Source organism: Lepidochelys olivacea, assembly GCF_965140295.1.
Source record: "Lepidochelys olivacea isolate rLepOli2 genome assembly, chromosome: 3".
Taxonomy (NCBI): Eukaryota; Metazoa; Chordata; order Testudines; family Cheloniidae; genus Lepidochelys; species Lepidochelys olivacea.
This window is the reverse complement of record NC_140413.1, coordinates 95106603-95127906: the sequence shown is the minus strand read 5'-3', so window position 1 is coordinate 95127906 and position 21304 is coordinate 95106603. Positions and strand designations below refer to the sequence as shown.

General features: G+C 38.5%; 1 protein-coding gene across 7 annotated transcripts in view; it reads left to right on the top strand.

Annotated features, from left to right (window-relative positions):
* Positions 1 to 21304, top strand: part of LOC311519000 (uncharacterized protein) — a 152063-nt gene that overhangs the window by 89028 nt on the left and 41731 nt on the right. For 6 of the 7 annotated variants that reach the window (XM_084625114.1, XM_084625119.1, XM_084625118.1 and 3 more), the window contains exons 21-25: positions 4079 to 4117; positions 12664 to 12702; positions 16439 to 16498; positions 19232 to 19258; positions 21242 to 21268. In XM_084625114.1, the coding sequence (XP_084481240.1) occupies positions 4079 to 4117; positions 12664 to 12702; positions 16439 to 16498; positions 19232 to 19258; positions 21242 to 21268 (192 nt within the window). The remainder of the gene's footprint in view (positions 1 to 4078; positions 4118 to 12663; positions 12703 to 16438; positions 16499 to 19231; positions 19259 to 21241; positions 21269 to 21304) is intronic. The other variant, XM_084625116.1, reaches the window with a different exon arrangement.

Sequence of the window (21304 nt, the reverse complement as noted above, 5' to 3'; positions counted from 1 at the left end):
ATCACTGCATCTCAAAAAGGACAGTGCTGACCTAAATGGGGTTCAGAGAGAGTGAGAGGAAGGGAAGAAACACCTTCCTGTGAAGACAGAAAGGAAATGAATCAGAGAAAGGAAATGAACAAGAGGGGGCATGGTAAAAGTATATGAAATAATGAATGATATAGAGAATTGAGACCAGGAACTTCTGTTCTTCATGTCTCATAACATGAGAACAAGGGGATATTCAATGAAAGTAAAAGTTGGGAAATTCAAAACTGATACTTTTTTATGAAATATGTAAGTAAACCTGAGAACTCATTTCTGCAGGAAACCAATAACTTAAAAATATTCACAAAGGGATTGGATACTTATGCAGATATCAAGAATATCCAGAATTTTCATAATTAATTAAAACAAATTTTTGGAAGATTATTAAACTTTATGCTTCACAGTTTAAGCCAATCTCTAAATATTAGAGATCAAGATGGGATTTATGTTAGAGGTAGAGGTAAATTATCCCACATCTACCTACTGTGGATTTCTTATACTTTCCTCTGAAGTCTCTGGTACTGACAGGATACAGGACTAGATAGACCTTGAATCTGATCCAGTATGAAAATTCCCATGTTCCTAAGAAATACAGGAGGGGAGTCCTATGTTTTTTGCTCCTGAGTGGTACATGCTAGACATGCATGTAGATTAGGGAGCCTTGAGAATAGAATGTGTGCTCTTATATAAAGTTTACCTTCTTTTGTATCCAGTCTAAATTAACTGGTTCTGTTTGTATTTCCATCAATGGAGGAATGATAAGCAAGTTGTATGGTTTTGGAAGAGGAGTGAATGATTGGTGATCTGCTGGAGATGCTAGGATTGAAAGATTCCTTACCCCATCTCTACTTACTCCTTTGTGATATATATGGGGCTTGCTAGATACAGTTAAACTCAGGATTTTCTTCCTCAAAATAGTCTTATCAAGGAAGAATAAAAACAGGCAACAGCATTTCTGGTAAAGGTTTTGTATTGCCCAATTCATTATTCTGCTTTATTTAATTCCCTCCCCTGCCCTAATTTCATGTTCAGAAAAGACGTATTATCCCACATTTGCTCTCAGAAATTAAGCTGGCTTTTATCCGGTGTAGACCAAATTCCCTAGATAATCCATCCATTTCTTAAAAGATACAAACGCATTGCTCAGCTTCTGGAATTATGGTCTTTGTGCACTCTGTCATTATTCCTTGTCATTATAAGTTTAAGTGAGAGCATTTGGTCAGAGCAATGCTATTGGCAATGGTACTCAGCATGAGGTCTCTTCTGCCTCATGAGATTTGTAGAGCATTTACAGTACGTATCATCAGAGAAAAAAAAGTTGATTCCCTTATATACTGGTCACTGTTAAAATATAGCATTTGCAAACAGATACCACATCTTGGTAATACAACAGTTTTTCACTCTATATTTAGACTAGGAAATATCTGTGGTAATTGTGATAACAAACAAGGTTTTTACTATATGATACCCCATCTTTGCGGGGTGGGGGGGAGGGGAGGAGGAGGGAATAAAATCAACAGTAAGGAATATTTTCTGAAAGGCAAGAGCCTGATTTCCAATGCTTCAAAATGTGTGCAGTCAGTTACATTCAAGCAAAGTGAATAGAAACTGGACCACATTGTGCCACCCTCCATAAGGCTACTTTACACTACACCAGCAGCACTAAGCAGCCCTATAACCAGCTTTCCCTGCTACACAAACATTTTTCTTATACAGAGGAATATTCAGGTAGCTTATATCTTCTATATCTGGGATATGTCTGGCTCTAATAATGGTCCCTTGGGACAGAGGGACATTACCTGGTGACATAGCTTAGAGACATAGCTAAGGCTGCACTGAATTGGGCCAAAGGCTGATTGAGCTTTGCATTAATAGATGACCTCCTGAGGTCCCTTCCAACCCTGATGTTCTATGATTCTATGATTCATTCATTATCTCCCAGCCACAGATATTGGGCATGGAGTGCAAAAGTGGCATACAGCCAATTTTGTCCCTTCCCCTCTAGCCCTGTCCTGAGTGCTGCTCAGCCAGACTCATGGACCTGGTCTAGTGGATGTAAAAGATTGTACCCCAATTTTGCATTAGTTTTGCACTGGTGTAAATGCATGCAGTGCATTAAATGCATAGCCAGACAGACCCCAACTCAGAAGAGTCAGAGATTCAATTCAGAAAAATCCTCCAAACTTCAGATGCTTATCTGAAACTAATTTGAATTTATGCAAACATTTCTCTTCCACCTCAACACATCCATCCCTCCTTCTTCCATCCTTCTCTCTTCCACTTAAATTCAACCATATTCTCCATTAATTCATTAGCACTTATTTGTATTACAATAGTGCCTAGAGGCCCAAATCAGAATCAGGACCAGAGTCTGCTAGGCTGGTTTTACCCCCAAAGGAATTCTAATCTTAAAACAAAGTAGGTGAGTATAATACACAATAGGAGTGGATATAAGATCACATATGTACAAAGGTCATTGTGCTCACAGATTGAACCAAAGCTCTGAATCATCTGACTCTCAAAAGCCTTGAACCTGGCGGATACATTTATTCTGACTTGGTAGTGACTTCAGCTTCCAGAACCCTCACCGGCATTCCACCTCCAAACACAGTGATCATGAGCTAATCCTCCAGCCTGGCCTAGTAACTCCTGTACATTATTAATAAGGATGCTGTTTCTCAATTCTTGCCCAGCTTCCCACGCAGTAGCCAATAGATTAACAGGATATTTTTTCAGATATACACACAGTCTGCTCCAGGGTCTTGGCATATCTAATAGTCTAGGGCTGGCTGCTGTTGTCATATATCATACATTATGGGGTTTCAGCTGATCAGTGGCATTACAAGATACATCATGCTTCTCTAGCCACCTAAGTCCAGCCCAAAGAGATTTGAAGGTAGCTGCCAGCCTAGCAGAGACATTAATGCCTGCTTGGAAACCCAAAGTAGACTTCAGGATATTAGCATAGGTTGTTGGATGTTGAAGATTGGTTAGAGGGTATTTATCTGCACCGATGTTGAGCTTAAAATAGTATGTTATTTAGTTCACTTGAGTTTTTGGACAGTGATGTTTGCTTTTTCTCTTCCTCGCTTCCTTCTGTGATCTGGTTCACCCATCTGCACTATGTGACAGATTCCCAGCTGTGGTAAATTACCATTGCCTTCTGTGTAGCTGTGCTGAGGATCTGGTTTTTAGGTTCATGCCTCAAGAGAGTAAACAGTTTCTGGTTAAAAACTGTGAGTAAAATGGATTATAGGTAATGCCAAATATAATGCTCTAAATATATGAACTAATGTCTGTGGAAGAATAACTTCCCCTGAAGATTAAGCTAGTTAGTTTGATGAGATGATCCTCTCAGTTTCTTGAGAGAACTTTAATTTAGAGCTGCGTAGAAAATGGTTTTCCATCCTGTAAATCGTTTTGAGATTTTGAAATGTTTTTTCCATCTTGAATCAGGATGAAAAGTCAAAAATCACAAAAATATTTGCAAACCAAAAAATAAAAGGGGGAGTTGTTATTCTGTGGGAAGGGCTCTCCCTTTTTTGTTGTTGTTATTGGCAGGTTTCAATTTCATTCCAATTCAGAATTGGAAAACGTTTAAAATAGCGAATAACATTGCAGGCAGAAAAACCATTTCTTCCCTACTTCTAGTTGTAGGTACGTAGAATTTGCAATGAATATGGGAAATTTACTGAAAACCCTCAGTAGCAAGTTCTAATTAACTTCTGTATACTTTACTCTATCTGTAATATGGGTATAAATAAATAATACCCATTTTACAGAATTGTGTGAGATTTAATGAATTAACTGTAAAGCACTGTTGACATCCTCAGATAAGTCAACTGATAAGTACATACAATTATTACAATAGAGTATGTATTACTATTAATTAACTTACTTGAATCACTGCAGGACTGTCAGTAATAACAGACTTTTTTAGCTGAGAGATGGTATAAAAACTGAGTAACAAAAACAGGACACAAATTGAAAAGGATGAATTTTTGTTTTTGTAATTTTAACTTCTAAAAACCTTTATCAATATTTTTCTTAGAACCTGAAGTCAAAAAAGAAGAAAAGCCAGCAAAGCCAGGTAACAGTTCATAGACTTCAACGGGTGAAAGTAGCTCAAGGGAGGGAGAGTCAGAGCAGCAGCAGAAGTACTTACAGCACTTGGTTTTAAGCCATCAGAACACTTGCTGTGATCACACTCTTGAACTTATCACATTCATGGCTAGATCCTGAACTGAAAGACAGGAATAAGGCAATTGCCTTGGGAGGTAGGATACTAATGCTGTGAGACTTGCCCCTGGTTATGGATCTATCATTTAGAAAGAAATGTTCGGGGAATTTGCTATATAGAATCCCATTTCAAAGAGTTTAATATTTTCCCCTCTTTTTCCACAATTATTTTTCTCTCCCCTTCCATGGTCTCTCCCCACAGAAATAAGAAAATGTGCATTTTTTACAGACTATCCTTAAGTCAAATAAAAAACCTTCACATTTCATTTCCTTTTGTAATTTTTATATCCTGTTTCTGTTGATTATTTCCTCTTCTACTTTGTCCTCATATCTTCTCCTTCACTGAGATAATTTTTGCAGCAAGGGCAGATGGAGAAATTCTCAGATAGGTATCTGAACAAGAGCAAGCTGTTTCCACTGACCTACCTTTCATCAGTATGGAGGATCAAGTTGAAGGAGAGGCTCGTCTTCATCTTTTAAATACTCTTTTTGCTTTAGATATTTTTGGACCCCACCATTAAGTCTCTCCTCAGTTTTAGAATGTCAAACAGCTAGGGCAGCTCAGGGAGAAACAGCAGTAGGGAGAGCGGACAGGCTGTTGCTACAACTGCCAGTACTAAACAAAATTTGCAACTGAAGGAAAAGGGAGATGTTACCTCCAACAGATATCTACCGTTGCTTGAAAGAGACCACTTGGCTCTTGTCATACTTTAATTTCAGCTGCTCTGTGATGCCTACATGGAGAACATTGTCTTTTAGTGGCAACCTCCCACCTATTACCACCTTTTTGCTTATTCTATCATTCTCCAAAATTTGCCAGAGGCCAAAAATGTGTTTCTCTGACTAGCAATAACATTCAGGGGCATTTGGTAGTTTTGGCTTAAGGATAATTTTTTTCCACAGCTGTAAAAATAATAGATGTGCTTAGCCTGTGATCTAAAATCGAGGGGCTCATTACCTGACATGTATCTGGCTCCCTACACACTTGAGTTCAATTAGGACTATATCAGCTTGCATGTATGTCACGTTGCAAACATAAACCATATGTACATGCAGCCCTCTCCAATTATTCCTTATTTCAATACGCACCCTTCGTCTAGGAAAGCAAGAATAATGAGACCTACCGAGAGACGAGTAGTCATAAAAAATGAAGGGGTGAAGATGGAGTGACACTTTCTAATGATGATACATAGTGTGTATAGCATATATCAAATAGGAAGGAATAGGAAAGACAGAAAAGAGCAGAATTAGGCAGGTGAAAGCTAAAGTAATTCATCTGTGCTTCCAAGTGTGAGTAATACTGACATGGCATTCTGAGGCACAGATTGTGCATGGGAATGATGTTCTGACCACTTCAGTTCAAAAAGAAGGGATCTATCTTAGACCTGTGCGACCTGAGCCCTGGAAAATGGACTCCACTTTAGCTGTGCAGTTCACAGTTGAACTTTGACTTATTTCAGTGAAAGAGTTCCTGGATCAGTGAGATGAGCATTTAACCATGTCAGTTTCTAAAGGGAATGAGGCAACACCTCATTCCGACCCTTCATATGAAAAAGCTTCTTAATTCTCCACTTTGTCCATGTTACAGCTTAAGTCAATGTAATTTACTTTCCTCTGAGGTGTGAACTTCCCACTCCCCCCATGAGCAATGTATGATGGGGTAACATGATTTTGGTAATTAATTGATCTTGGGCTATCAGTGGTAAATAGGCCCAATGGCCTGTGATGGGATGTTAGATGGGGTGGTATCTGAGTTACTACAGAGAATTCTTTCTTGAGTATGTGGCTGGTGAGTCTTCCCCACATGCTCAGAGTTCAGATGATCACCATATTTGGGGTCAGGAAGGAATTTTCCTCCAACGCAGATTGGCAGAGGCCCTGGGGGTTTTTCGCCTTCCCCTGCAGCATGGGGCATGGGTCACTTGCTGGAGGATTCTCTGCACCTTGAAGTCTCTAAACCATATTTGAGGACTTCAATAGCTCAGACATAGGTGAAAGGTTTATTACAGCAGTCGGTGGGTAAGATTCTATGGCCTGCGTTGTGCAGGAGGTAAGACGAGATGATCATAATAGTCCCTTCTGACCTTAAAGTCTACGAGTCTGTGAGTAACTTACATCAACTTAAAGTGCTGTCTACACCATGCTGTGTTGGTGGGAGATGCTCTCCCATTGACATAGCTTCTGCCTCTCATTAAGGTGGAGTAATTATGTCGACGAGAGAGTGCTCTCCTGTCAGCATAGCGCATCTTCACCAGACTCGCTAAATCAACACCGCTGCATCGATGCAGTAGTGAAGACAAGCCCAACTTTCAAATCTCAGTGCATTGAAAGTTGCAGTTCAGGGGAACTGGGACAGTCCAGTAGATTGGTGATGGGATATAGAGTACTTCATCTTTTGGGCACCTTTCCAAATGCAGCTCAAATACAGCAAGTCTTTAGCAACTCACTTCACACAAAAAGAAAAGGAGTACTTGTGGCACCTTAGAGACTAACACACTTATTTGAGCATAAGCTTTCATGAGCTACAGCTCACTTTATCGGATGAGCTTATGCTCAAATAAATGAGTTAGTCTCTAAGGTGCCACAAGTACTCCTTTTCTTTTGGCGGATACAGACTAACACGGCTGCTACTCTGAAACATCACTTCACACAGACCACCAATCTCTGTTAGATCGGACTGGAGAAACTTTGACAGAACTATATTTTGTTGGAATATGCAGTTCCATCAGAACTGAAATGCTTCATGAAATTGGGTCAGTCTGGCCAGCAGTTTGTTTTGGAAGAAAACCAAAGAGAAAATATTTCAACAATGTCAAAACGTTCAGAATGAAACGTTTTGATTTTTCTTTTTGAAGTGACTTTCTTTAAGTGTTTTAAATTTTGTGTTAAATGATATGTATTGTACAAAAATGTGAAGTCCTTTCAAAACAAAAAATCAAAATGTTTCATTCTGAACATATTGAATTATTACTATTACATATTATAATATACAATTTCTTTAAAGAAAATTGATATCCAAACATTGTTTCAAATGATTTGAATTTCAGACAATTTCAAAAATTTCCCTTCATGGAGAATTTCCAAATTTTCAGTTTTCATTCTCATTCGGAACTAAGCCAAATTTTCAGTGCTTCACACAACAGGACTTCCAACTTTCACACAGCTCTAATCTCAGTCCATTTTATAGCACCCCCATCACTCATACATTTGTTGACAGTATTCAGGACTGAATAGGAATGGCAGCTGAATCACTGTGACACATTCACAATGTTGTCTTTCCAGGTCTTTGTTAGGGCATGATAGCAGGGCGTTTTAGGAAGTCTTGCATTGACCATCTGCGCTGCACCGGGGCTAGATTGAGTAACCCATATTCACATTGTTGGTGAGCACTTACTCTCATGAGTAGTCCCATTAAAGTCAATAAGACTACTTGTAGCTGAAATTTATCCCTGTGTACAAGGGATTGTGCAACCCCTGTGATCCCCAGTGGAGCCATATTGGAATACCTAAACAGGACACAACTGGTGCACAGGCCTTGTAAGGAGGAATTTAACAGTGTAAATGCTCAACAACATGAGTAATAGTTGCAGAATCTAGCCCTTTGTGAACAAAAAGAGGACTTCACTCTTCAGTGCTATTGGTCTAGCATCTTTCACCAACATTAAATTCATTTAAAAATAGTTAAGAAAATTAATAATTAGGCCCAGCTATATGTAACACAGAAGAGGAGGCAATAGGAAAATATGTGGGATGTAATTTTGATCCTGTTCTAATGAATATGTGATGGCATAGTAAATCTACAGAAACCACAGTTATTGTTGTTAGCTAATACCACACAAGTGAAGTATGAGGAATAGAACACAGGCACTCCAGCTCCAGAATGCAAGCCTCTGCCACATGAGCTAAAAGTCAATCCCTACCAATTACTACTAGTGGCTTTTATCCTTTGTAGGGCAACTAATCAAGATTAGTGGTGCACACTGATAAATATACATTGGTTAGACAACTGGCAAGTACACTACACTATCCCCTCTTATTATGTGGAAAAATCAAGATATTCCACAAACTGAAGAAGACCCAGACTGTAATGGATTTAGGAATGCTTAGCTCCCATGCTGACCAGATAAATTGAAAGGCAGTCTTCCTGTTATTGAAGCACCTGGCCATGACAATATGGGATACAGTATAGTTGAACATGCAGTTTAGTAATACGACTTAAGTCTACATTCTGTATAGTTTACTATATCTGTATTTACCTAACATGCCACACTGCTCTAAAAGGTGATAGATAGGAAGTTGTAAATAGATCTATAGATTATGTATATATTGATTACTTAAGAATCCTTAGTTATCACTTTGAGAGTTGACAGGTTCTTATCCCAAAATCATGCACAGTATTATTCAAATTATTGTGTAGTTGGGAACCCCGATGTGCACAGTTGCAACATTCACGCTATAGGAACTCCTCTGTATTTACAAATAGTTTATGAATATATTTAGCACAGTCACAAACACTCCAACTCAGTAAGATAGATAGAGATACTACAGAATGTACATCTGCACATCCATATACCCACACCATTCCTTGCAGAACAACCTGAAATGCTAGCCATCATCTTTCTCATCACCATCATCTTCTCCCTCAGCTTCTGTACCCAATGACTGGAGGATAGCTAATGTGACACCAATTTTTTTCCAGAGGTGATCCTGGCAATTACAGGCTGGTAAGCCTGACTTCAGTACCGGGCAAACTGGTTGAAACTATAGTAAAGAACAGAATTGTCAGACACATAGATGAACATAATTTGTTGGGGAAGAGTCAACCTGATTTTTGTAAAGGGAAATCATGCCTCACCAATCTACTAGAATTCTTTGAGCAGGTGGCGGGGGTTGTCAACAAGCATGTGGACAAAGGGGACAAATCCAGTTAGATTTTCAGGAAGCATTTTCAGGTCCCTCACCAAAGGCTTTTAAGCAAAGTAAGCAGTCATGGGATAAGAGGGAAGGTCCTTTCATGGATTGTTAACTGGTTAAAAGATAGGAAACAAAGGGTAGGAATAAATGGTCAGTTTTTGGAATGGAGAGAGGTAAATAGTGGTGTCCCCCAGGAGTCTGTACCGGGTCCAGTCCTATTCAATATATTCATAAATGATCTGGAAAAAAGGGTAAACAGTGAGGTGGCAAAAGTTGCAGATGATACAAAATTCCTCTACATAGTTAAGTCCCAGGCAGACTTCAAAGAGCTACAAAAGGATCTCTCAATACTGGGTGATTGGGCAACAAAATGGCAGATGAAATTCAATGTTGATAAATGCCAAGTAATGCACATTGAAAAACATAATCCCAACTATATATATAAAATAATGGGGTCTAAATTAGCTGTTACCACTCAAAAAATAGATCTTGGAGTCACTGTGGATAGTTCTCTGAAAATATCCACTCAATGTGCAGTGGCAGTCAAAAAAGTGAACAGAATGTTGGGAATTATTAAGAAAGGGACAGATAATAAGACAGAAAATAAAATATTGTCTCTATATAAATCCATGGTATGCTCACATCTTGAATACTGTGTGCAGATGTGGTTGCCCCATCTCAAAAAAGATATATTGGACTTGGAAAAGGTTCAGAAAAGAGCAACAAAAATGATTAGGGGTACGGAATGGCTGCCATATGAGGAGAAATTAATAAAATTGGGATTTTTCATCTTGGAAAAGAGACGACTAAGGAGGGATATGATTGAGGTCTATAAAATCATGACTGGTGTGGAGAAAGTAAATAAGGAAGTCCTTACTCCTTCTCATGACACAAGAATTAGGGGTCACCAAATGAAATTAATAGGCAGAAGGTTTAAAACAAACAAAGGGAAATATTTTTTCACACAACACACAGTCAACCTGTGGAACTCCTTGCCAGAGGATTTTGTGAAGGCCAAGACTATAACAGTATTCAAAAAAGATCTAGATAAATTCATGGAGGATAGGTCCATCAATGGCTATTAGCCAGGATGAACAGGGATGGTGTAGGGGATTTGCCCCTTTTCTTTATTTGTATTCCTTACCTTATTAATGTTGGAGTGTCTTTCTTCTATAGGTTAGTATCTCAGTGATCTCAACTTATTATCATATGTGTTGATTCGTTACCATGGCCCTCTTGTGGTTAGGTAGTTGATGTACCTGTTATATAAGTCAACTCATTGTCATGACATTCTTATGGTTGGATCATGTACCTGTCATCAGAACTTCCTCTTAAACACTCTATTTTTGGCTCCCCAATACTTGTTTCCATTGGCTGCTTATCTGTCAAAGTTTATCTGTTCAAAAGTCATAGGCCTCAAGCCTTACTCTAACTTGCTGAAGCTAATGTCTTACAGGATACAGGTCTGTAGGTTCCTTGCATTACTGCTGAATATAATGCAAAGCAGAAAATATAATAAAGGCCAGCTAGACCACTGGGCTACAAAGTGGAATACCTAAATCTACTACTGAGACATGTATTACACATGCTCATGAGAGAAAACGTGTATTCTTTTAATCATCAAGTTAAACTTTCTGGGATTCCTCTCTTAAAATATAGGCAGCATATTATTTTTTTAAATATAAAAAATAAACAAGAGGCAATAAACAACAGCCACCAGATAGAACTCATATGGTTACTTGAACTGAAGGTTAGGGTAGTCATTCTAGCTAAGTCAGAGAAAAAGCATAGTAACTCTGTCTGTACTATAAGAGGACATTTTCCAGGAAATCTATGCTATTGGCAAGGAAATTCCAGTTACCGGAACATGTTTATTTTTGCTTTTGTACAAATCTACTCATGCCAAAAGAGTTATTTCATTTAATAGGTGGCTTTTCTTATGTACTCAGAAAGTGCAAAAATCAATGCTTTTCCATGCTGAAAGATCAAAACATAGCTGTTTTCAAGAAATGTTGTTCTTGGGAAGCAGTCTAGGCCCTCACACGACACTGACTCAGGCAGTTACCTAGGAATTCACACAGTTGGGTGAGCCAGATACCTGGGTTCTGCACCCTGTACCCTGTTTGGCCACATGATCTTGACCCTCATTGACTGGTGACCATATATAAACTTCCTGCTTCCTTTCTAATCTTGTTTGAGTAATAAGCCATTGCCTTCTAGTTGCTACTCAGACCCTGTTTGACCCTGCTTTCCCTGATCCTGCCAGCTACCTCACTGTATGTTTCCCTTGGATTGGATCTTCTGGCTATTGGACTGCTTGCATGAATTCTGACCACTGATTTGGACTGCCCTTTGACCTGCCTAATCCCTGGGCATTACAGTCCAAAAGTTTCTGAGAAAAGCTTTTCACCAGGAAGTGCCAGTTCATTGAAACTGAAACTTTTCTTGCAAAAGGGTTAGTTTCTACCAAATTTTCAGAGGGACCTGAGAAACACAGATTCAAGCTGTCCGAATCCCAGATGGCCAGTTGACTCAGGAACAGATGCAGGCTGGAGCAGCAGTTGGTCAGCATGGAAACAGGCATGGGCTCGAGCTGCAGTAAGAGCAGTCTGTTGGAACTATTGGCAATAGGGGAAAGTTCCCAGCCAGGTAGGGACTGTGAGTAGGGTGGAGAAACTGCTTCCCTTAGGAGCCTAGATACCTGCTGTGGATCACCTGGGTGGGTCCTTGCCTGTGGGTTGGCTGACCCCTGGCAGAATGGTGTGGGGCTTATCATAAGACTTGCAGGTAATTGCCTCTGATGACTCCTCACACTCTCTGGTTTAGGAATGACTGATCAGCCTTAAGCAGGCAAAAGCTCAAAGGTAACTCTGGTTTAGGCAGGTTCTGAGGTAACTCATCTCATTCTGCTCTGTGTGATTCTCCCAGGAGAGTGGCTATTCTGTGGGAAGTCCCTCCCTGGATTTTTTTGTTGACAGGTTTCAATTTCATCCCAGTGCGGAATTGGAAAACTTTCATAATAGCAAAAACAATTTTGCAGGACAGAAAAAAACATTTCCTGCCTAGTTCTAGTTGTATATATGTAGAATTTGCAATGAATATGGGAAAATTACTGAATACTCTATAGCCCTCAGTAGCAAGTTCTAATTAATTTTTGTGTACTTTACTCTATCTGTAATATGGGTACACATAAATACCCATTTTACAGAATTGTGAGAGACTTAATGAATTAATAACTGTCAAGTACCGTTGATATCCTCAGATAAGTCAATTGTTATGTACATAAAATTATTACAATAGAGTATGTATTACGATTAATTATCTTACTCGAAGTACTACAGGACTGTCAGTTATAACAGACTTTTTTAGCTGAGAGATGGTATAAAAACTGAGTAACAAGAATAGGACACAAATTGAAATGAAGGAATTTTTGTTTTTTGAAATTTTAACTTCTAAAAATCTTTTTATTAATATTTTTCTCAGAACCTGAAGTCAAAAAAGAAGAAAAGCCAGCAAAACCAGGTAATAGTTTATAGACTTCAATGGGTGATACATACAGAATATCTACTCTCACCAGATCCTAAATTAGGGACCAAAGCCAAAATTTTCAGTCCTCTGTGCCTAAAGTTAGGTTCCTAAATCCATATTTAAGCATCTAGGGTAAATGTTCAAAACTGCCTTTGGGATTGAGGAGCACAGGACCCACTCTCAATGGGGCTTAAGTTTTTAAGTTACTTAGGAGCTTTTGAAATTTTTACCCAAAATGACTTAGCCCAAACTCTTGCCATTGGTTACGTTTTTGTAACCCCACTTAAATGAAAATTGAGGGCATACTTTTAAATTAAAGAAAACATGTATTTATTTAGTAACACCAGTTTAAAATAGTTTACATCTATATCATTTTAGTTACTGTTATTATTACAATATGTTAAGCATTTTTTGCTTGTGTTAAAATACAACAGTAATTTATTCAGTCCTAGTTACAGACACAGTTAAGCTTGTGTTTTAATGATGATGCAATAGCTGCGATTGCTAAAATAAGAGGCCACCAACTACATAGAACTGTATTTTCACCGTTTGCTAGGTGTAATATATGTGCACTGGCACAATGTCAGCATTTTCATCATTATTCTGCTTAACTGTCGATCAGCACAACGTATTGAAAGACTTTGGTGTGCTTACAACACATAGTTAATTAGCCAAACAAATTCCCCCACTGGGGAAACTATTACCATATTCCAACATGCAGAAAAATACTGCAAGTAAATGCTTTGAGGAGGACTGACTATTGAAATACCATTCCAAAGTTAATGAGTCTTGGATTTGACACTTTAAAAAATCCCCTACTTTAACTGTGTGATCATAATTTTCTGAAATGTGCTTTCGAAAGCTTGTAACTAATGCTGAAAAAATTAGTTAGTGGAGTTACAGACCAGTCATTATCCCTGTATCTTACCTCACAATTAATTTGGCTAGCATTATGGAAAAAAATCCCAGGAGCATTGTCAAAAGTTAATTAAATGTCAGTGTTTCAAGTAATATCATATGCACATATTTTTCCCCTGAAGTCCATCAGTATGTTCTTACTTTCCATAAATGTATGCGTTCTCCACATTTTAAAAGCCTCTATTCCACATTAATTAAATTGCCTATTGAAGCATATGCACAAAGGTGCTGTTTTTTACACTTAATTGAAATTAGTCAGTAATAGAGAAGGGTCTGAACAGTGAAGTTCAGAACCAGATCTAAACTTTTTCCATGGGGCTTGGGTGTCAGATTTTGATTTGGTGCATTATAGAGATAACTGTCAGCTGTGAAATGTGCCTTGAAATATGTATTTCATTTTGGGGGTTTGGTCTGAGCTCATCTCTAAACAATAACAATGCTTGCACAGATGCATGGGCACCCTGTAGAAGAATGATGCCTTTGACCCCAATGATGTACCATGATTTCCCTGAAAACTGTTTTTAGTATACTTTAGGTATGTTCTATATTGGTTGTATGTTTCCTGTTATATAACATCAGGAAAATTGCATCTAAAGATCAGGCTTTAATAATTGTTCTTCAGGCATTTCAACACATGCGCCTAAGTTGCGAATACAGTGCACAAAACAATCGGGCTTTAGCTGTATTTTCATCTCTCCAGTTCCCTCTATGGAAGATTTGTCCTCCTGGGAGTTTGAAACTTACAGTACTTTAAAGCCATTAACTTTTAATACCTTTGTATGAAATTACTCTGTTTCAACAAGATCTGCATTTCCCAGTGCACTTCTATTGTTCATCTGACAAACTTGAGTGTAGGAAATGAGGGAAGATTTGAACCATTATTTCCGTTCCCCACAGGCATGCAGCTCAGATTCAAGCTGAAGTGGGTCCTCTCATAAAATATCTCTAAGTAGCCTATACCTCTTCTCTACCCCTATTGTTACACTCATACCAAGAAGTAGCAGAAAGTTTCTATTTTTCTTCATATTTCTGTGTTACAGAGTGCTCCTGAGCTAAAATTGAGAATACAGCTTAACCCCCACCAAAAAACTAAGGTTTGGAGTGTATATATAAGGCAATCCAAATGGAGATGGCACAGAAATAGAAATTATATGGAATCAAATATATCAGAATTGGCTTTGCTGCTTCTCTACTCTATCTGTAGGATAGAAAAAACTATGGCTTTCATTTGAGCACTCTGTTTTTTTGTTGGAGAGCTACAGTATAAGGATTGGTTTACTGTAGTTTAATGCCCTGTAGAACCTAATAGCATTGGCCAATTATTAATTATAATGGTAAAGCAGAGCTTCTTTAAGGAGATTTGCCTTCATCACGGCACCACGTCATCGTGGTTAATGAGAAGAACAGTGGTGAAATTCTCCTCCATGGAGCTTTCTAGCTGTGCACAGGCCTACCAGAATAAACAGGAAGTAAGAGGGATGGTCTCGTGATTACAAGGCTAGCCAGGGACTTGGGAGACCTATGCTCCATTTCCTGCTTCACCACAGACTCTGTGTGACTTTAGGCATGTGCCTGCATTCCCCATTTTAATACAAGATAAATATTTCCTTCACTCACAGGGATGCTGTGAAGATAATTACCTTGAAAACTGTGAAGTGTTGAGATACTGTATTAATGGGAACCATATTAGTACCTAAGATAGATAGGAGTTGTAAGGAAGGTTGAAAGGCCATTCTATGTTAAGGAGAGCTGTTTTAGTGGGTAATCTTGCTTTTTTCAAATTCCGTCCACAGGTTTTCTTTTGTCTAGCATACCAACCACCACTCTCTTTCCCTCTTACCTGTATCCCTTCAGTTGAGTTACTATTGCCCAAGGGCTATTGGAGCAATCTTAACTAGTACAGTGAAGAGCAGGGCAAGGAGGACACAACTTCTTCTCTTTCCAATCAACCTGCTGCTTTTGATCTACTTTGTGGGTTATAATTTAGCTGCATGCGCGACAGGCAGGCCTTTCTGCAGAATCAGTCTTCCTGCTGCTTAACTGGCATCTACTTTCCTAAGGCCTGCCAGGGCTCAGAAGAGAACAATTTATTTTGATGGATCAGATCCATTAATGTTGAAAACAGAGGGAAAATGGCACATTGTGCTGCACCCCTTGAATCAGTAGGCAATAACTTTACAAGAGTGGGTAAACTGGTCTAGGATAAGGTGATAAATCCTGATGAATTCCATTCTAAAGCTTTTTTTCAAATCTATTTAGTCTGAGATATATTGAAATTGTCCAAATATAATTAATCTCATTTTCCTGCCGGTTTGTTGATAACACATGTATTTCACAATCTGAAGCACCTTGTACCAACAAGGATAAAGCTGTTTCATTGAACCTTAAATTAAAACTGTACTGAAGATTAAGCAGAATCATATGACACATGTTAACTCATACTGCTCCCTGAAGTATGCTCCTTGGAAATTTTAAAAGGAACAAATCACATTCATATGGGAGAGAAGCTTTAATTCCCTAATTCAAGAAAGCATTTAAGTAGGTTCTTAAATTCCTTTCAAGGCACTTAGACTTGATCACATGATTAACTTTAGGCATGTGCTCATGTGCTTTTGTGGAGGGGGATGGATTTGAGCAAATGCTTAAATGTTTTACTAATAGGGACATCAGAGAGAGAAAGGCATTAAAAACTCTAGGTCTTTTTTACTTTTCTCACTTTGTTTTGGGATTCTGCATAGTCTCAAACATCACATTTTATTTGGAGAAGGATTTGTTTTTGTATTGCATCTTGATATTATTTATTCATTTACAGTGATTTTAGAAGCCAAAAAGGTGAAAGATGCTAAAGTAGTCCTTCATCCTGATGCTGAAGGTATGTCTTCATTTCTTGTTTTAAAGTTTCGGTCACATTTTAAAGAGAGACTCTATTTAAACACTTGAGGATGCTTCTGACATTCTTACTCATGCTGAATAGTACCTTACTCTCTAAGTAGCCCCACTGAAGTCAACAGGACTTCTTGTGGAGTAAGTGCTACATAACATGTGTAAGGGTCTCAGAATTTGGTTCTTTTGTGCGTCGAGGTCTGAGGTGCAAATTCTAGGGAACAAGTTCTGCCTTTGGATGTCACAAAGAGACTTCTGTTGATCTCAGTTTCCCTTTTGGCCCTTTACTTGTCATTTAGTTACAGATAAATGTCAGGGTAGTGTGAGTTTAGGGTCCAATCCAAATCCCAGTAAAGTCAGCAGGAGTCTTTGTTGGGTAACTTCTTTGTTTAGAATATGCATTTAACTGTGCAGTCAAAGAATAAATTTCTCTAGCTATAAAACATCTGTATTATTTTGTTATCACTTAGTACAATAAATGGTTCTAGAATTACATCCATTTCACTTACTAATGAATTCTTTTTTATAATGCGTGTTCACAGTCTCACTCGGTCACACACAAACACAAAAATATGTTCGCTATCTGAATAGTAAACAACATGTCAAGTTTTCCATCTAGATGACAATAATCAGTAAGCATGTTCTGCTTTCAGCCTTACCAATTTATGGTTCAATAAACTGAAGGATTTTTCTTCTCAATCCTTATCTGAAGCTAATTTACAGGAATATGCAGTATATAATTAATACCCTTCTGGCATTCAGAAGAGCAGGCAAGATTCAAACATAATTTGAATTCAATGTAAAAATAGTAACAGATGAAACTGCCAAGTCTGGTACCAAGATTAATTTTGTGGTCTGCAGAAGCATACTGACTTTTTTGTTTGGACTGATTTACCTTCACCCTGCAAAGGGCAGATGGCCTGAACAGCACAGTTGGAGGGTTGTGGCCTAGACTCTGAGACTCAGTGCCCAGCCTTTCCCTAAGGGGTCACTAGAGAGGTATAATCTGCCGCAATCCAAAATCAGGAGGAAAAGTGAAAATATAAATGTTTTTATGGAATGGAAAATTCTGAAAATTTTCAATTCAGAGATTGTCAAAATGCTTCATTTCAGTTTGGTTTGACATTAATCAGTGACCACCTGAGCTGCTGAAGTGCATCATGAATGTAGTACAGTTGCTTCATTGCCCCCAGGCCTCGCTGTAGGCCAGGTTGCACAGTTGGACTACATCTCCCATGATGCACCTTGGCCATGAGACTCCTATGATGCACATGGCAGCCAGAGGGAAAACTACAGTGCATCATGGGAGGTATAGTCTGGCCAAAGAGGATGGCCTATAAAGGAGAATGTCAGTGTGGGGCATCTGAATTACAACTTCCTTGAGACACCATGGCAGCTTTGGCAGAGACGGGCTAATGTCCAGCTGTCCCATGTCATTTTGATTAAGTTTTGAGTCAGGTAAATTGTTTTGGGTCAGGTAAACTTGACCCAAAACTGAATATTTTGTTTTGATTTTTCCCAACAGAAAATTGAAACACTTCAGCAAAATCAGAATTTTCTTGTGTAAAATATCATTTTTGCAGAAACTGCATTTTCTGTCAAATAACATTCAGATGGAAAATTCCTGACCAATCTAATTATTATTTGGTGTATTTGATTAGAGAAAGGCATGATCCAAAGGTTAAAGCATAAGTCTGGGAATCAGGAATTTAAAAATTCAGCTTCCATTCTGACACTGGCTCCCTCTGGCTTTGGTTAAGTGTCATTGCCTTTTTCCATCAGTCAAATGTGGAAAAGGACACAGTTACCTACCTCACTCAGGAGACGCAAGTTCTATTCCTGATCATGACATGCAAGTCATATGAATTAAGGCAAGTCACTTAACCTCTCTGTGTCACAGTTTTTCCACATAGAATCATAGAAGATTAGAGTTGGAAGAGATCTCAGGAGGTCATCTAGTCCAACCCCCTGCTCAAAGCAGGACCAACACCAACTAAATCATCCCAGCCAGGGCTTTGTCAAGCAAAGGGCCTTAAAAACCTCTAAGGATGGAGATTCCACCACCTTCCTAGGTAACCCATTGCAGTGCTTCACCACCCTCCTAGTGAAATAGTTTTTCCTAATATCCAACCTAGACCTCGCCCACTGCAACTTGAAACCATTGCTTCTTGTTCTGTCATCTGCCACCACTGAGCACAGCCTAGCTCCATCCTCCATCATTTAAAACAGAAATAATATTTTCTTCACAGGACTGTTAAGGCTGAATTCTTAATGTCTGAAGATAATTTGAGAACCTTGGATAGACTGTGCTATAATAAACCATTATTTTTGAGATTATAGACATGGTCAAATAATGTCCATCAAATTATTTGATGAATTTCAAGAGTTCTTAAATCAGTATTTGTGTTTTATTTGCCTAGCTGTAACAATTTATTATTATTTGTTAATTATAGTACTTAGTGTTATAAATGCTGTCTTGTTATGGTTGCACCAGTCATCATTTCAGCTCCATAAATTAATATTCTAAACTGACACTTGCTCTGAATTTAATTTGCTCAGTTAAAATTCATAGCTGAGAAGGAATTTTGTTTTTTGTTAGTTTAGGGTTTTTTGCATCATACAGTCTGAGTTCCACCTTCAGAGTTCAAATGTGTCATCTAATACAGTAGAATTTATCGAAAGCTTATTTTGTACTGAAAATGGATTTTTTTTGTATTTTTAGGCAAAAAAGTTGAGGCCAAACTACCAAGTATGTTGTTAATGTACATAACAGAATAAGACAGGGGTTCTCAAACAGGGGGTTGGGACCCCTGAAGGGGTCGTGAGGTTATTACATGGCTGGGTCATGAGCTGTCAGGCTCCACCCCAAACCCTGCTTTGCCTCCAGCATTTATAAAGGTGTTAAATATATTAAAAAGTGTTTTTAATGTATAAGGGTGGGGGGGTCGCACTCAGAGGCTTGCTGTGTGAAAGGGGTCACCAGTACAAAAGTCTGAGAACCCCTGGAATAAGAGATGTGCAGCAAGCATCTTCAAAGATTGTTGTAAAAAGACTGTAGCTTAACACTGCTGGGGCCAAATGTTTTGATATGTGAATTCCACAGCCATGACAAATGGGGCCGCAGGAGTACTGATATCTTCTGTCACCATGTTAAGTTCCTTCACATTGCTGATTCTGTGCTTGCCACCACTTAGAATTCTTATCCTACGTTCCCTCTTAACACAAAATGCTCCATTATTTCTGTTGTGATCTGAGTATTGGCTCCTGTTGCTGTCTCTTTTAATCCAGGGTAACAATAGCAGGCACAAGTGGGGAATGGGTGATTGTAGCATAGCTGCTCTGTGAAGGAAGACACATTTCTGCTTCACTGTGAAATAAGCCCAGCAATCTTGGATTTCTTTTAGTATTTCACTCTGAGAGAATTTTTCACACTGAAAACATGTATTTCTCCCTCCATGTGGAAAAACTATGCTGAGTGCTGCCTGGTATCCTGCGAATCATAAGGGGCCAAGTCCTCAGTTGGTGTAAATTGAGTAGCTCCATTTACACCAGCTAAGATCACATGTTACATTCGACTCCTGGTTAGGACTTGCTCTATAGCTTGCTTTGCTGGCCTACTTAAGAGGAGCACTGTTTTCCCCCTGCCTATTTGTTGCTGGGCATTGCAGCATATAGCCTAACCAGTGGGGAAGCTAAAACCTTACATGGTAGACTATGTCCCCATTAGGATGTGAGATTTGGACCAACGTATTCGCCAGCAACCTTTCCAACTGCTCTCTTGAACCATATGCAGACATCTGATAACCCTATGACCTTGTTCTCCAATGAACTGGGGTAATACAGCACTCAGGGAAACATTTTTGCAGTTTAGTGATGGAGAGTGAACCCATGGAGGCAGAATGAAGCCACTGCTACACCCCTTTGTGGAATGAAATTTACTCCCCCACCCCTACCCCCCAATAGCTAGCCAGTAGTGTAATTGGCATAGAGCTGGGTGAATAATGGATTTTTGGATTCTTTGGCAATTCTGGGGGGAAAAAAAAGTTTTTGAGTTGAATCAAAAACAAATAATTTTGAAATGTTTGGCAAATCAAAGAGTGGACATTTTTTTGTTTAGATTTTGACCACTTTAAAATGTTTTTGGTTGTTTTTTTTTTTTAACCAAATGAAAGGACATTTCAAAATGAAAAGTCATTTCAAAATTTTAAAAACCTTGAAATTATCCATTTTGAAAATCCTGAGTCAAAACATTTTGATTTTTTTCAGAAGTTTGTTTTTGGTTTTGTTCAACTGAAACAATCAGGCAAAATTGATGTGAATTCATGAAATATTTTGGTTTTGACAAATCTGCATTTCCTCCCTCCTTCCCCCCAAAGAAAGGTTTGTGTGAAATTTTTTGCCCAGTTCTAAATTGCCACCAATTTAGAATTGTTCATGAGCTGCTAGAGTGGGTGTAATTAGTTCTAAGGGAATTTTACAGGAGCCTAATTTAGACTGTCTTACACATCACTTCATATTTGGCCTAAAATGAGTTGTCAGGAGCTATTCGGTTATGACAGTGCTCTCCTTTTCTGATTTTGCAAATGTACATGTTATTTGTACACAGTGTGCTGGCTGTTTTATACGTTATCAAAGCTCTGTGTTATTGACCCAAATAGAACAAATTCACTAAAACATACACTGTAGTGACATACATATTAAAAATATACTTTTCTTTCTCTTTTTTTTCTAGTGACAGTAGTGAAACCTCATGAACACAGTAAGTATTATATCAATGGAGAAAGTTACATTTGAA